General features: G+C 47.4%; 1 protein-coding gene across 11 annotated transcripts in view; it reads right to left on the reverse strand.

Moving 5' to 3' along the window:
* The window catches only part of sugct (succinyl-CoA:glutarate-CoA transferase), a 75,840-nt gene that overhangs the window by 56,335 nt on the left and 2,005 nt on the right, over positions 1-17,500 (reverse strand). For all 11 annotated transcript variants that reach the window (XR_014875934.1, XR_014875928.1, XR_014875926.1 and 8 more), the window contains exons 2-12: positions 17,130-17,178; positions 16,981-17,054; positions 16,819-16,904; positions 16,592-16,642; positions 16,406-16,526; positions 14,651-14,742; positions 13,528-13,671; positions 11,615-11,710; positions 2,805-2,876; positions 2,606-2,703; positions 775-877 (exon numbers count right to left, since the gene is read on the reverse strand). Coding sequence is in view for 2 of the 11 variants with exons in the window: in XM_085171779.1 (XP_085027905.1) it covers positions 775-877; positions 2,606-2,703; positions 2,805-2,876; positions 11,615-11,710; positions 13,528-13,671; positions 14,651-14,742; positions 16,406-16,526; positions 16,592-16,642; positions 16,819-16,904; positions 16,981-17,054; positions 17,130-17,178 (986 nt within the window). In the remaining 9 variants the exon portion in view is untranslated. The remainder of the gene's footprint in view (positions 1-774; positions 878-2,605; positions 2,704-2,804; positions 2,877-11,614; positions 11,711-13,527; positions 13,672-14,650; positions 14,743-16,405; positions 16,527-16,591; positions 16,643-16,818; positions 16,905-16,980; positions 17,055-17,129; positions 17,179-17,500) is intronic.

Genomic DNA, 17,500 nt, shown 5'->3' on the forward strand with positions numbered 1-17,500 from the left:
TGTGTTAGCATAGCTAGCCACCACGTAGCACATCATTATCTACCAGCTAGCCCAACTTCAGTAATCCTACAAACGTCACTGCTGTTTAGTTTTCTGTCTTCATTTATGTTGAAGTGACAGCAGAGCTGTACGTTTGAATTTTTCAGAAATCTCTCAGTCAGAACATGCTACATCATGTTTAGCTGGAAGCTGCTAACTTCCTGCTAACTTCTAACTCCGTTAAATGTAATAAATCCTGTTTTCGTGGATGCCTGGATGTTAAACTTAATTGTTGCACCTGGTAAAGCAGCAACGCTGATCATTTTATTAAAGATGAAAGAATTTAGACAGTTTGTAACTCTAACTGATGCTGCAGTGTTCGTTTGGCTTTGGGACCTGAAGTAGACAGAGTTTAGGACCCAGATTACTCCGCGGGGCTCCTGACTACAGTAGCCGTAATGCTCCAACAATCCATCAAGCGGTGCAGCTTCATAGCTTAGCAAAGACGTAAACATTTTTTGACAGATTTCTGAGCGCCGTGTAGCACATAAAATCAGTTCGAGGTCAGTAAGCACAACCAGAATTCACACCAGATTATAAGGCGCACTGTGGATGTTTGAGAAAATTAAAGGATTTTTGCACCTTATAGTGTGTTAAATATGTTACACAGAAGAAAAGAATATATCGCGATATATATCGTTACAGCACATGCTTCAAATTATACCGTGATATGGATTTTAGGCCATATTGCCTACTCCATTCAACCACAGACGGAGGATGAGTGTCGTCACTGACCTGTGGCTCGGAGAACACTTCCTGAATGCTGTTGATTGGCCCAATTGGAACACCTGAGCCCTTGAACTTCTTCAGCCAATCAGCCGTGGTCTCCTGCAGGAACCTGACGGAGAGATGAAGAGGATAACGTTTACCTAAAACATGTTCTGATTGGTCAAACTGTCCTGTGTCTTCATCACTGTTCTAATGAAGGACCTCAGGGCTCCCAATGATGATGACAGTGAAGTTGTAACCAGAAGGTTGCTGGTTCGATCCCCGGGCTCTCTGTCCTGGTCGTTGTGTCCTTGGGCAAGACACTTCACCTACCGCCTACTGGTGTTGGCCAGAGGGGCCGATGGCGCAATATGGCAGCCTCGCTTCTGTCAGTCTGTCCCAGGGCAGCTGTGGCTACAACTGTAGCTGCCTCCACCAGTGAGTGAATGTGAGAGTGGATGAATAGTGGAATTGTAAAGCGCTTTGGGTGCCTTGAAAAGCGCTATATAAATCCATTATTATTATTATTATTAACAACTTGGCAACCACGTGGAAGAAGAACTCTCTTTTAACAGGAAGAGACCTCTGACAGACACCTCCCAGTGTGTGTGTACCTCTGTGACAGTGTGTGTGTACCTCTGTGACAGTGTGTGTGTGTGTGTGTGAGTGTACCTCTGTGACAGTGTGTCAGTGTGTGTGTGTGTACCTCTGTGACAGTGTGTGTGTACCTCTGTGACAGTGTGTGTGTGTGTGTACCTCTGTGACAGTGTGTGTGTGTGTACCTCTGTGACAGTGTGTGTGTACCTCTGTGACAGTGTGTGTGTGTGTGTACCTCTGTGACAGTGTGTGTGTGTGTGAGTGTACCTCTGTGACAGTGTGTGTGTGTGTGTGTACCTCTGTGACAGTGTGTGTGTGTGTGTACCTCTGTGACAGTGTGTGTGTGTGTGTGTACCTCTGTGACAGTGTGTGTGTGTGTGTACCTCTGTGACAGTGTGTGTGTGTGTGTGTGTGTGTGTACCTCTGTGACAGTGTGTGTGTGTGTGTGTGTGTGTACCTCTGTGACAGTGTGTGTGTGTGTGTGTGTGTGTACTTCTGTGACAGTGTGTGTGTGTGTGTGTGTACCTCTGTGACAGTGTGTGTGTGTACCTCTGTGACAGTGTGTGTGTGTGTGTGTGTGTGAGTGTACCTCTGTGACAGTGTGTCAGTGTGTGTGTGTACCTCTGTGACAGTGTGTGTGTACCTCTGTGACAGTGTGTGTGTGTGTGTGAGTGTACCTCTGTGACAGTGTGTGTGTGTGTGTGTACCTCTGTGACAGTGTGTGTACCTCTGTGACAGTGTGTGTGTGTGTACCTCTGTGACAGTGTGTGTGTGTGTGTGTGTGTACCTCTGTGACAGTGTGTGTGTGTGTGTACCTCTGTGACAGTGTGTGTGTGTGTGTGTGTGTACCTCTGTGACAGTGTGTGTGTGTACCTCTGTGACAGTGTGTGTGTGTGTGTGTGTGTACCTCTGTGACAGTGTGTGTGTGTGTGTGTGTGTACCTCTGTGACAGTGTGTGTGTGTGTGTACCTCTGTGACAGTGTGTGTGTGTACCTCTGTGACAGTGTGTGTGTGTACCTCTGTGACAGTGTGTGTGTGTGTGTGTGTGTGTGTACCTCTGTGACAGTGTGTGTGTGTGTACCTCTGTGGCAGTGTGTGTGTACCTCTGTGACAGTGTGTGTGTACCTCTGTGACAGTGTGTGTGTGTGTACCTCTGTGACAGTGTGTTTGTGTGTACCTCTGTGACAGTGTGTGTGTGTGTGTACCTCTGTGACAGTGTGTGTGTGTGTGTACCTCTGTGACAGTGTGTGTGTGTGTGTACCTCTGTGACAGTGTGTGCAGCAGCTGTTTGCGGTTCTCGACTCTCAGCTTGTTGGTTTTGTACTTGGGCTCCTCCGTCAGCTCCATCAGCTCCATGACCTGCAGATTTCCACAGACAGCAGAGTGAGTGGGAGAAACATTCTTCAAGCCAGCTGTTTCCGTGGTAGCATGTCTGTGTCCGTACAGGTAAACGGACTCACCTGGCAGACTCGGACAAACTGCTTTTCATTGCCTGCACCCACAACGAGGTGCCCGTCTTTGGTTTTGAAGCCCTGAAAGAGAAACACACAACATGAACACAGCGACGTTTCAGTCTGATAGAAACCTCTGAAACCACACACGTCTAACCTCTGACAGGCTCTTACGTTCATGTCCATACCTCTGCTCAGCTTAATACAAAACGATGCTCATGAGACACATTAATGAAGCATGAATATTACTGCAGCTAGACTTCCTCCAACATAAATATGAACGTGTTTTCTCTTGTGCAGAAGTTGAACGCGCTCCCCTCCATCTCTTCACAGGTTACTGCATGAGTGATGTGGGCACCGCCTTAAAGCTGATGGGACACCTCCGACTTCACGTCTGCTCAGCTTTTGTTTCTCACAGGTTCAAAGTGAAAAGACGCTGGGACAGCCTTGCTGACTGAGCTGGACTTTAACTGCATCGATGTGCTTCAGGTCAGGTTTTTTCACTGCAGTGTAACATGTTTGTGTTGTGCTGCAGATTGCAGGGACAGAGCACGAGACAAGAGCAGAAACTCGATACACTAACACATGATCAAAGAAATAAGTTTCAGGACTCCGCTAGAACAACTTCCCAGGACTTTAGGAAGTTCTGAGGCAGCAGACGCTGACTTTGTGCTGCCGACTGTGGGGAATAAAATCATTTTCATTAAGTCGATGCTTCCCAGCAGGTAGATATGAAATTTACTCTGATTAAATAAAAGGTGGTGAGATCATGAAGGATCAACGTTAATAACCCGAAGCCCACCAGAGGAAACCTCCTCAAAAGGCCAGCCGATGGAGGCCTTCCTCCTCCTCTAATCTCCCCACTCATCTCCTCCTCCTCTTCCTCGCTCACTGAAGAGTAATAAAAACTCTTCACCACATGAAAGCAGCAGCAGAGCAGCTGTCATACATCACAGCGCACACACTCGGCGGCGGCCACGTCCCGCTGCGCTGTGTGTCCATTCAGACCACTAACCCCTCAGTCACACTGCGGCTTCGGTTTCATCTCACCCTCCAGGGAATTGTGGGTAATGCAGTCCACACGGGGCTGCGATGGGACATTCACCCACAAAACCTCAAACAGTCCTCAGACAGGTCGCAGCGGGCAGCTTCCGCCCCCTGCTGGCTGCAGACCTGAAGCTGCTGACCTTCACATATTTACATTTTTAATTTTTAGGCTCCTCCAGCTGCTAGTTTTAGTTTCACAGGACATTTCCTGATGTTCCACAGTCGCTGCTTTCATCTACTGCACATGTGCCAAACACTGCAGTTCCCCTGATGTCCACCAGAGGCCCCAGCAGTGAGCCAGTCCCCTTAAAACGTTGGAGCAGAAATAAACACATTTACAGCCTGACATACAAACTGTTTGTTTTATAACTCACCTGTTTAAGTTGTGTGAAGTTTGCATTGTTGGGGGCGTGGCCTCTTTGACTAACAGGAAGATGCTACCGCATGTGGTCTACAAGGCTAATCGGCAAAAAGAAACTGATGGGGTTGCTAGCACCATCCAGCGTGCTGAGTCGACATAACCCAGGTTTGGATTGGTCCGTGTTGAACCAGCACTGTGTGTTTGGTTTATTTCACAGCCCAGTGCATCGTGTCTCTCCAGCCGGGACAGCCCGATGTTTATCTGAGCGCCTTTGACTTTGGTATTTATTGATTATCTGTAAGATATTGTGCTTTAACATGTCTATGTGAACTAGAATTAGAATTTATTGGAAGTTTTTCTCATGGCGGTTTTCCGGTTATGGCGTCCACCTGAAGGGCAGCAAGACTTCGAGCTCCGACCTCTACAAGTACACCTAAACAGCAGTTAAAGCCATCCTTTTAGTGGCCTCCTCTCTGAACCAAGCTTCTGTTCTGACCTACACAATTAGGATGCCGACTAAACATAGGTTTAAACCTAAAACTGCCAGAAAGGATGGATCAGACGACGATGCTAGCAACAAACTTGAAACCGAGAAGATGGAAGAAACTAGCGCTAGCCCCAACAGACCGAGACGAGTGTTCTGGCCGTAATTCAGTCGCTGAAAACACACTTCACTGCTCAACTGCAAGAAGTTATAACATCAAACCAAGAAATAAAAGACGCAATTGGAGTGTTTTCAGAGAGGCTTACCTCAGCAGAAACTCGTATCAGCTAAGTTGAAGACGACGTCTCTTCCCTTACAAGTAAAGAGGTAAGGTTCCTTCATAAGAAACTTCAGGAACTCCTACTACAAGTGGACGACCTCGAAAACAGAAGCCGGAGATCCAATCCGAGACTCGTCGGATTATCTGAGAATACTGAACAAGGGGAAATCACAATATTTTTGCAAACTTGGTTGCTTGACGTTTTGGGACGGGACGCGCTCCCATCCCCACCCATCATTGAGCGAGCACATAGGCTACAAGGCCGAAATACCCCAAATGGCCCACCCCGTGTGATCATCATGAAGTTCTTGAATTATCAAGACAAGGTGAGGGTGATGAGAACGGCACGTCTGAAGGGAAAAATAACGCACAACGGACATCGCGTGATGTTTTTCCCTGACCTGTCGACGGAGGTTCAGAAACAGCGGAAACAATACAAGCAGGTAACAGCAGCTCCGTGAACTGCACATTAACTTCGGATTGATCTTTCCAGAAAAAATGAGGATTTTCCACCACGGCAAAAGGCTCCTCTTCCACACACCAGCGGAGGTGGAAGATTTCATACTGAAAGTCCGGCAACAAATCGAGGGGTAAATTCACGCCCACTCTGAAACACTAAATGGTAAATGGCCTGTATTTGTATAGCGCTTTTACTAGTCCCGCCTAAGGACCCCAAAGCGCTTTACACACCCAGTCATCCACCCATTCACACACTGGTGGAGGCAGCTACAGTTGTAGCCACAGCCGCCCTGGGGCAGACTGACAGAAGCGAGGCTGCCATATCGCGCCTCAGCCCTTCTGGCCACGTCCCGATGGCCAGAAGGGCTTCACTACCACATCAAAAATGTGCAATCCTGATTAACAATTTCAGCTTGGACTTACAGTGGCTGTTGGTGTACAGATATGATATAGGTGGCCTTAGATATGCTGATACTGACCAGAACGGGTTTGTAAAAGGCCGGCAAGCGCAGCATGGTATTCGCAGAGTACTGAATGTAATTTACTCGAATTCAGAACATCCAGACATGGCTCTGCTTTCCCTGGATGCAGAAAAAGCTTTCGATAGGGTCGAACATAACTATCTCTATAAGGTACTGTCTCAGTTTGGCTTTGGCAGTTACTTTATGGGTCAAAATATTATATAATAAACCTATAGCCTCAGTTAGAACCAACAACATCATATCTAGACCATTCTATCTAGGTAGAGGTTCACGCCAAGGCTGCCCCCTTTCGCCTCTTCTTTTCGTCCTAGCAATTGAACCATTGGCTATTGCCATAAGGAGCAACCAAGATATCTCTGGCATCAGAACAAATAATATTGAGTCCAAAATTGGATTATTCGCAGATGACATTATTGTAATGCTGTCCAAATTAAAGAGCTCAGTTCCCCAGCTACTCAAAACAATTAACTCCTTTGGCAACATCTCCGGTTATAAAATTAATGAATCCGAGTTGGCCATCCTCTTCTTTAAACATTCTGAAAGAATTAAACCACCTATTCAAACAATGTTTCAAGTTGCCAGAGACAGTCTTACCCATCTCGGTATAAAAATCGCTCCAAAAATCAATGATTTGGTACATGCAAATTACTCTCCAACAATCAACTCTGTTATTGACTCAATCAATAGATGGTCTATGCTGCCAATCTCTCTGATTGGACACGTAAATATTCTCAAGATGAATGTTCTCCCAAAATTTCTATATCTCTTCCAAGCCATTCCATTCCTCCCAGCCCTCCAGATGACTTCAAAAACAATATTCATTAAATTCATTTGGAATAACAGACGAGCCAGACTGCGCCTTTCGCTACTATATCTCCCGTATGACAGGGGAGGTCTGTGTGTTCCAAACCTCAAATGGTTCTACTGGGCTGCCCAGCTCTCTGCTGGTTTTCAACGACAACCTTACCTTGGGTAAATTTAGAAAGGACAAGCACTACCTCCTTACCGCTCAGCACTTACCTGTACTCTGACAAATATAAAGATCTGATGAAAGATACACCAAACCTCTTTGTTAAAAATACCATCCGTGTCTGGTTCAATGCACTCAAGTTTAAAAATGAAACACCAGCACTATCCCAATTCTCACCTATCTGGGGCAATAAGGCCTTTGAACCCGGCTGGAAAGATTTGGGTTTTTGTGGGCCGCCAGAGGTCTGTGCAAAGTTGCAGACCTATTTGACAAGGACACCCTAATGTGCTTTAATGGCTTGACACAGAAATTTGGCATTCCAACCTAACATTTCTTCAAATTTCTTCAAATCAGAAGCTTCATTTCAAAAACTCAAAAATCCCTAACACTGCCCACTCTAAACTCATTAGAGGACACGGCAATAAACCATCAGCTGAAGATGGGCTTAATATCCCGTTTTTACAGCAACCTCAGAAACGGCTCTCAAACATGCTCAGAAAAAGAAAGACTCGCATGGTGTCAAGACTTAGAGTATAGAATAACTACAGAGGAATGGCAAAAAGCAAAAAACACAATCTATAAACACCCAATTTAAACTAATCCAGTATAAAAGGCTAATGAGAACTTATGTCACCCCAACATTAAAATACTTTTGGAAAAGCAATAAATAAATCTTTGGGGAGAAAAAAGAAGTTTCTCTCATGTGCGGTCTTGTTTTCATTGTTTGAAGTTTTGTTTTAACACAAATGTAAATATAAATTCAGAATTAGATTCCACAGTGTGGACACGCTGTAGCTCTGAGTGCAGCTGTAGTTCTGGACGTTCTGCTTCTCCGACGACTCGTCTGCAGACATTATCGTCCGAGTTCAACCTCCGATCCTCTGAAGTCTCCTCTCTGGCACGGCGGATGTCTCTGTTTTTTTGAAATTGAACCATCTCAGAAATCAGATGTGAACTTAAAAAGCGTCGACAGGGGAACGGATGGCTTCTTCAGCTCTAACATCTTCCTCGCAAAGCCGCAACCACAACACCAGTAATTCTGTTGTTCCGACTGTCGTGATCTCCGGAGAACCCGTCGGCTCCGCTTTCATCTCTGGCGGCTTTGGGGGTGGGAGGAGGGTGAGGGAACGCTGCATTGTGGGTAAGCCGGTTCACACGAGGATTAAAACAGTGTCGGACGATAAAGCTGCGGCTGGTTAGAGATGGTGACCACAAGAATCGAGCCGCCAGTGGAAGGAGAAAACATCACGCACTGTGTGTGTGTGTGTGTGTGTGTGTGTGTGTGTGTGTGTGTGTGTGCACGTCCACGTGTGAGTCATGACCCTCCATAATAGCAGCAACATCTCCCTCAGGCTGAGAGTCAGTAATGTGAAGCAGACTGAAGGCGGATAGAAAACACGAGTGAATGTGAAGAAGTTCTTTATTTATTTCTACTTATCTGAGAGTAATAACAGTTAATGGTTCATTTTATTGAAATGAGTTCCAGGAACCCGAAACGAAGAAAACATCAGAGGAAAGGACTTTTAAAGATTCAGGTGGCTGGATCGAGCAGGGTCCAAGCGTAGGGTCAGGTTCAGTTACACCTGAATGTTAAATCTGAGGGTTATCTTCCAGTTTTACAAACCTCAGCTCAGTAGCTGAGCTGTAGCTACTGGTCAGCCACTAACAGAAGGTCGGCGGTTCGATCCCGGGCTACCTCCTGGCTGCATGCAGATACTAACCCCATGTTTGCCTACTGGTGGTGGTCAGAGGGCCCGGTGGCGCCAGTGTCCAGCAGCCTCGCCTCTGTCAGTGCGCCCCAGGGTGGCTGTGGCTACAATGTAGCTGCCATCACCAGTGTGTGAATGTGTGAAAGACTGAATGTAGTGTAAAGCGCTTTGGGGTCCTTAGGGACTGAGTAAAGCGCTAATCAAATGCAGGCCATTTACCATTTCAGAAGAATTTAATGCTCACAAAGACAAAGTTATCTGCAGACGGAAGAAAAGTCAAATAATGTAAGCAAACAAAATAAAACTGGTATGTTTGGAAAAGCTGTGTTAAAAATTCCCCGTTCTGACTAAGAGCACTTTTAGAAACACTTTTAAAAATAGTCAAACAACAAAAACAATACAAAGAACTCCAACACGTTAAAGAGACACGAGCCTGATCCAAGTCAATGCATCGTTACTTTAAGACCTACCACAGAGCCAAGTCTACCGGAGCTTATCTTTATGTTTTACATGCTGTGGAGCCATTTTTGGGAGCATTTCATAGTTGCTATACATCAATACAACCATTATAGCCCAGATTTTAATAATATGTCTGCATTAAGTGCATAGAAACTACATAAATTGCAAAACAGTGCAATAAACTACAAAAAAATTGAAAATCATTTTTCTTTTTTATTTGCATATATTTCCCGTTTTATTCCTCAAAACTGTAAATACAAAAAAGTTGCACAAAATAGTTTCCAGTAACAGGAAATTTATTTTGAGTGTCTTCATAGTTTTATTTTTGAAATACACCAATTTTTATATACTGTAGGAAAAACGAAAATAAATATTATAATGCAAATTTGCAAAAAAACAGTGTATGCATCAAAATAAACTATTTCCAGCAGTGCAATATGAGTCCTAAGCATCCCAGAAACTATTCAGGAAAGCTAAAAGTCAAGCACGACTTTTAAAAACACCAGTATAGGCTCATGAGGCCTTGATGGTAAAAAACTACATTTTCCATGAAAATGACGTCACTTCCGGTTTCGGGCAGGTCATGGTGGACACGTGATAGTTCGCGCTGACGTCATTTCCAACGCAGGAATTGTTACGAACAGCTGATCGGATCGGCAAAGCGTGTTTCTGGAATATTATGTTTTTGTTGCTGCAAGTGCTTTTTATGCAGTTTTTGTAAAACTATATGTGGAAGGAAACTGTGACCGAGGACAAGCTGATGGCATAAGATGCAAGTACAACTCCTCCGGTTTCATATGCAAAAAAAATTATTGCGCTAGCTCACGTGGTTGCAGAGCTACCGGGATTTAAAAATAGTTACACAAAACGGAGCGTGCTGCTCTGACCGGTCTTAAAGGTTACGAGCAGGTTAATTATCGGAGATGCTCTGACTGAGCTGATGCTGTTGGAGTATGTAGAACATAGTTTGGGAGCTCGTCCGGGATGGCCACGCCCACCTCATCATTAAGTATTCTTGTCAGCTCAAAGATGATTTTTAAAAGTCTCTGAAACAACTTTGCAGCAGTTTTCAGTTCGATATGAAGCTCCATGAAGCAGGAGCGGTTCCAGCTGCTGCTTGTCTTTATTTACTTTTATATTTTAATCAGGGTTTCCTGCCTGGTTTGGTTTGTGTTCAGTCTGCATCTGCTGATTTGCATCCAGCCAAAACCCCGAGCGCTTTGAACCTTGCAGAAACAGATAATTCACATTTAACGACACCACAGAGAAGCCGAGGGAGAAGAGAAGCAGCTCTAACTCTCTCATGCGTTTATGAACCTTCAAATGTGATCAGGAAAAGAAACTGTCACAGTGACAGCCTGGAGGATGGACACACTCTGCTGATATCTAGAACCAACGCAATGGCCTCGAAGAGACGTTTGTGTCCTTTAAAGTGGTTTAAGACAAAAAGTGTGACATGAGCAGAGCCGTCTGTGTGGTTGGTTTAAGGAGAACTGGAAATCACTTCCACCCAGGCGGCAGTGTGACACAAAACGTTTAAGATGACACTAATCACTTCTAATTGTTTGATAATTGTCCATCTGATTTTTGGCTCAAAGCTCGTCCTGCTCCGTCCTTCTCTTGACGTCAACTCTCAGGACTTCCTCAGATCTCAAACAGCTCTTCCTCTGACAACGCTCACGCCTGAGACTCGTATATTTGGATGTGAGAAAACTCTCAGATCCGTAAATCTGCACCAACAAAGCTGGAGGGTGTGGCCAGAGAGAGGGAGGTCAGAGCTGCTGCCGCGCTGAGACCCTGAAAGTGTAATTCAGAGTTTCTGGCGTCAGAGACGTGTGTTCCTCCCGCAGATGCAATAAAGTCTGTTAATAACAAACAAGCTCGCAGAGTCTCCTCAAGCCTGGAGGGAAACTGTCAAACACACCAGAATTACAGCCGAGACGCTCAAAGAGACACCAGAGAAGAAGAGCCACACAGTCAGCTGGCTCACGGCTCGCCGGCCGGCTGAGGCGCGTTTTAGAGGCTGAACGCTGTTAAACCGTAACATCGCACTGACAGAAGAGCGGACTGTGGTAAACTCTGGTTTGTGACTGCAGCTACATGTAAGTGCTGCTCTTTAATGTTCCTACAGTAGAGTCTGTCTCCTTTCCTAAAGGTTAAAGGTTAAACCATAACACGGCCCTGAGAACAACATGCTTACCCTGTAAGACGGAGAAACATGTTTCTGCTGAATCAGCAGGAAATCACACCATAATTATCCCTGTTTCCTATTAAACCTGATTCTAGTGCAGCTGTATAACAACGACACTTAAACTATTTAATTAGACTGACTGATTATAAAGTTTCACCCTTTGTTTTGCTGAGAACATTTCTTTAAGCCGTCCTTTTATCAGCTCATTATTTAACATTCGTGCATCACTTTTCTTCTGTTTTCCTGACATCACTGTTATTTTATTATTATCTAACAATGTTGACTGAATGTTACATTTTCTGTCTTTTCTTTTCTCCGTGTTGTAGGTGTGATATCAATGAAGTTATTGTTAGATAGTGGCCCGTTGAAGGTGTTACCTGGTAAGGTACGATGCTCTCGTGGGCCGTCCCCCAGCGCCTCGCCTCCTTCCCCGCATTCAGGTAGTTAGCAGCAATATGGCTGAGACAGGAAACCTGAGAGAGAGAGGCCGCAGTTACACCTGAGCGCGGTCACACGGCGCTAACAGCTGATCTCTCCTCGGCGTGTACACCGAACCGCTCACTGCAGCTGCTGCAGATATCAGCAGCGTGACGAAGCTCATGGATCACACTTACAAACATGAAGCTGCAGTTTAACAGTCACAGTTACTCAGGGTCAGAAATATATAAGACAATTATTTTCTCTGTTTATAATCATCAAAATAAAAACTCATGATCCACCGGCCCCGTCACACTGTGGCGCTCCACACTCTGTGGGCCCTGTCACACTGTGACGCTCCACACTCTGTGGACCCCGTCACACTGTGGCGCTCCACACTCTGTGGACCCCGTCACACTGTGGCGCTCCACACTCTGTGGACCCCGTCACACTGTGACGCTCCACACTCTGTGGACCCTGTCACCTTTATTTCACCAGTCACCTGACTCAAAGAGACGCTCATGGACGGTTTCTGTTCCCCCCCCCCGGGTTCAGGGTGCTGACAGGTTTTTATCTTCTTATCAAACTATTCTTCTGCCTGACACTGACGTCCTCTGACACACGGCTGCTTCAAGCTGAGCTTCAGACTGTTTGACTCTCCTGCGCCTGGAGCTCTGTGGAGGCTGCCGGCAGCTCGTAGCGATTCCATCCCCCGACGCTCAAACGCTCCACACGGACTCGGATCAGAGCGCTGTGCGCGCTCATTGTTCGCGCTGCGGCCGGCGTGCCTGTGGTCGCAGCACTTCAGACAGGAATGCAGTGGGATTTAAGAGGGGGATTGTGGGTATTTTATTTGTAGCAGCCCCGAGACTCGACCGCAAGGATCAGAACCTCACCGCCTTGTTAACCAATCACAGGAGGCGTGCTACAGATTGGTGTATGGAGTCATCATCATCATCCTTCATCATGAATCCAGACTTCAGGTAACATTTCTGTTCATGGGTTAAAGTTAAAGGTCAGAGTTCAGGAGGCTGGTTGGTGTTTGTGGGTGGTGTTTATGAATCTTCTTGGCCGGTCGGTGCTGAGGAGCACGGACGCTGCTCCGGTCCCGCGTGCTGGACCAAAACTCAGCGAGACACTTTAACTTTTGTCCATATGTCATCCCATCATCGACGACCCCGCTGAGCTGCCCAGCGTTCTCAGGCCGAAGCAGCAGTTTGTTTCTAAACTCAGACTGAGACTCTCTCTGGAGGATCATAAAGTCCTGAAACGAGCTGAACTCGGTCGCGGCGTCTTTCCCAGCCAGAGAGGTGAAAAATGAGAATGCAGAAAACATAAAACATGCCTTTAAAAGCAACACTGTCAGACAAGCAGCGCGTCCTGACGCTGCAAATCAAACGCACCCCGGGAGGCTCACACAGATCCCATCCGTCTCGGAGTCCGGGCGGTTGCAGGATTAAGAGTCGCTCGCTTTATTTAAACAGTCGCAGAAACACTGACGCGTCTGTTTAAACTGATCAGGATGAATCACAGGCTTGTTTAAATGCCTCCACCTTCCTGCTCCACACACAGCTGCTTATCTGCACCGTCACAAACACTCCATCGATCAACCAGCCTCAGCGCTTCCATTTACCAGCTGACCCTGAACACAGCGCTGTACCTGACTGAGCTCGTGTGTCACCTGAGCGGGTTTCAGCTGCCAGGTGAGCGTCACAGCGCCCCCACCTGTACATCACTCACTCTTATTAATGACCTGCCAGCACCTGGAGCGTCCGCTGGTCTGCTGGCGTCTCTAACAGCCCTGACACTGCAGTCGTTTCAGCACCTGTGGAGAATACTGAGAGCTGATTGGCTCATCGTCAGGTGGTTTTACCTGTGATGACAGCAGGTTGCAGTCGATGTGAACTCCTCTGCCCGTCTTCTGCCGTTGCAGCAGGGCGGCCATGACAGCTCCGTGCGCGTACAGCCCCGTCGCCAAGTCCGTCATGGCGACTCCCGGACGCACCGGGTCGCCGCCCTGCCAGCAGGAACAGAGGATTATGGGAGATGACAGGGACTGAGGGCCAGAAAGCTGACGTGCTGTAAACGCGTCAGTCAGTACTTCCTGTCAGTGCTGAGATTTACAACGACTCATTCCAGATTAATCCTGTGCAAAAGTCTTGAGCCACCCCTCGTTTCATATACTGAGGAAATCTGTGCACAGCCTCATTATTATATGTGTGAAAGCACAAACACAGTAAATAAGGAACGCTGAGTTTGCACAATAACAAGCCTGAAGCTGAACATTTGGTGTCAGCGTGTTTGTTTCTATCTGTGCCTCTTTCTTTAGCACAGGACTGTCAGACTCACTCTGCTGAAGAAACAGGAGATGTGTGGGAATAAAGAGCCTAAAGGTCACATTTAAACCTCGAGGAAAAGCCCGGGTACAAGGACTGGACTGAAGGTGAGACATGAAGCAGCCAATGTTTACAGAAGAACTCTGAAAGAGCTTCAGGAAGCTGGAACCACTTAAACAAGAAGTTCTGGCTGCTTGGAAGGAAAACGCAGAGATGAGGGGCGAGTCAAAACGTAACTGTGAGGACATAAAGTTTCATTCAGTAAATCAAAGAAAAACTCTAAACTGCTTCAACATTCTTCATGTTCATGACCATAAGTTTCATGTGTTTTATTTTGAAAGCCAGAACAAACTGGGTTTCCTGCTCAGACCGGACAGTAACATCCACGTCAGGGATTCGTGGACACGTCGTTCATGACGCTGAAGCTTAATGAGGGCTACATTCTCAGCTACGATGACGAGCCAAGAAGATGTTTAACATTTTAATTTGAAGTTCACTTTCTGCACTTCCTGCGTGCTGATATTTCTACAGCCGCGTCGCAAAGACATCAGGTCAGAGTCTGACGTTAACATCACAAGTGTTTCATTTGTAAAGACATGGAAACCTGTTCATGCTCAGCGGGATCAGGACGTTACTGAGCATGTGCGGTCTGAGTCTGACCTCGGGCCCGGTGATGTGCATCATCCCTGACGCTGCCGAGGCGATGGAGTCGTACCCTGGACTCTGAGCGTGAGGACCGGTCTGTCCGTAGCCTGAGCGCGCACACACACACACACACACACACACACACACACACACACACACACACACACATTACTGCCTCGGTGACAGTGGTCTGGTTTCTCTCTGACCTGAGTGAAAACACAGCAGGGAATCAAACCATCAGCCTCTCGGCGTCTCCTCTTACAGGAAACCACATTCCAGCTGATGTTGAGTCTGCAGCTGTGACTAAACAACAAGACGGATTTCCCAAACAGTCCGAGCTCAAAGCTCGCTTTATATCGGGAAACAAAGAAAAATCCCACAAAGGCTTTGAAAACGATAAGCAGCCCACAGACAGCCTGAGAAACAGCCGTGACCTCCGAGGCTGAGCGAACATCTGCAGGAGAACGATGTCAGCGTGTGGCTTCGTGCACGTACACATCTGAACATCTGTCCTTGTCGTCTCTGGTTGAGCTTCATTTTTCATTCGATCACACCTGAAACCAGCGACTCGGACCGTGAACTCATCAGGAGTGTCTGCTGACCTCAGATCAGGTGAGCAGTGAACTTCTGTACAGTCAGGCTTTGCTTTACGAGTCGCCCCCTGCTGGACATTAAAGAACATGCAGGCTTTATGAAGTGCCTGTTTAAATGTCAGTGAGCTGATGAACCACATGGAAGATCCACACTCTGTGGAAGTGACACCAGCACTTAAACCTGCTGCTGCTCTTTGCTCTGCGGGACAAACGTCCAGGACGTCGAAAGCTCAGGATGAAACCGGGCCGTAAATCTGCCCACTGCATCCAGCTGCAGCTTAATGAGGCCTCCTGGGTAATGTAGTTCATTTCTCCTCAATAAAGGACGGGAGGGGCTGGAGCAGTGAGAGGAACGAGGGCAAAGGACACAAACAGAAAATGGAAAGAAAGCAGAAGAAAGGAGGCGGAGCCGAGAGAATGAAACTCTTTCATCGTTTATGTCGCTCGTTTATTCTCAACACATTTTCCAGCAGCTCTCCTGACGGATGGCTTTTAACGGCACTCTGCCCAAATCCTCGCTCCACCCTGCAGGGTCACAGCTCTTTACTCCACCCGAGGAGTGGAGTGAACCTGATTAGTGCTCGTGTGGAGAGGAAGAGTCACCCTGTGGAAGAGTGACACAGATTTCTGTTTGCAGACATCCATGAACTTCCTCTGAGCAGCTCCACCCTCCCCCCTCTGCACGTGCTCAGACCACCTCCACCTCTCTGACTCTGAGCTGTCCTTCTGTCACACTCGTCTCCACCCTGCCTGCTCGCTGTGGCTGGTTGACTGCAGGTATTTAAACTCCTCCACCTTCACCACCTCTGCTCCGTCTTGCTTCTCTTCTCTGCAGAGCACACCTCCACCTCTCCTGTGCTGTAACGCCACAGCCTGCAGACAGGAAGCAGAGCGCTCCGGCAGGAAGTCTGTTCATACTGTGGAGTCTGACCCCATCTAGTGGCTCAGAGGGAGAACTGCAGGAGGTGGAGGTGTGTTTCCACAGCTCCTAAATCCATCAATACTGGACGTTCCACAGTCCTTGAATCATGTGACTTGAGTGGGTGGAGCCGATCCGCTCCATTTTTCCACTCTGGCCACCCCATCTGCGACTTCCCCCCTTTAAAGGTGCCTCAGACGCACCTGGAAACACGGGGGTGGGGCCTGAAACACATGTGAGCCTGTTAAAAACTGTTACCTGTTATGGAGCAGTAGACGAGCCGAGGGTTGAGTCCACTCAGCTGCTCGTATCCCAATCCCATCTGACGGAGTTTCCCCGGCACGTAGTTTTCCAGCAGCACGTCGCACACTCCTGCGAGCTGACACACAACCAGAGAGTGGAACAGGCTGACGCACAAACAGAAACCTGCTCACTGTGTCGTACCTGCTGGACGATCTGCGCTCCTCTGGGATGTTTCAGGTCCACGGCGATGCTCTGAAATCACAGTTCATCCCAAATTATCCCAAACACGGATGAATCATCAGCGTCAGGTCGAGGGAGGCTGACGTTTGACATGTTTGCTCTGTTTACAGCTGAACACAGTTTGCAGACTGAACCCTGTCAGAGTCCTAATGGATGCGTTTGTGCCGACTCGGCGCTCACACACCAACCTTCTTGTTCCGGTTGACGCTGAGGAAGTAGGCGCTCTCTGACGCCACAAACGGAGGACCCCAGGCTCTGGTGTCGTCACCTGCACCTGTTTGACAGAACACACAAACACTATCCCACAATGCTTTGCTCACAGCGGGGCAGGAATGAGGCCCAACGCTCACCTGGTCTCTCCACTTTGATCACCTGGGCTCCGAGGTCTCCGAGGATCATGGAGGCGAAGGGCCCGGCCAGAACTCTGCAAACATGAACATCCACGTTAGCGCTGACCCTCCACACTGCCAACAACTCAGAGTGTTGCGCTCACACTCACCTGGTCAGGTCCAGGACTCTGACGCCCTCTAGTGGCCGAAGGGTTTCACCTGAAATTCAGACGAGAATCCCAAAGAGAAGAGTCAGCTTTGGTGTTTGGTGTGAAGTGAAAGCACAGATCAGCCTGACAGCAGCAGAAGTATAAAGCAGGCGGAGCAGACCTCTCTGCATCCTGCACACCTTCTCTGGTTCGTGTTCAGAGCTGCTGTAATTCCTCATGTCACAGTGCAACAGGGTGAAAACATCCCTTAGATTTTAGTCCACGTTAACATGAGATCATCATGACATCACCATGACATCATTATCCTCCACATCCCAAAGCTGAGGTCAGCAGCAGCAGCAGGCTGAGCACTGGCACAGGCAGGACGGATC

This window comes from Neolamprologus multifasciatus, chromosome 9 (genome assembly GCF_963576455.1).
Source record: "Neolamprologus multifasciatus chromosome 9, fNeoMul1.2, whole genome shotgun sequence".
NCBI lineage: Eukaryota > Metazoa > Chordata > Actinopteri > Cichliformes > Cichlidae > Neolamprologus > Neolamprologus multifasciatus.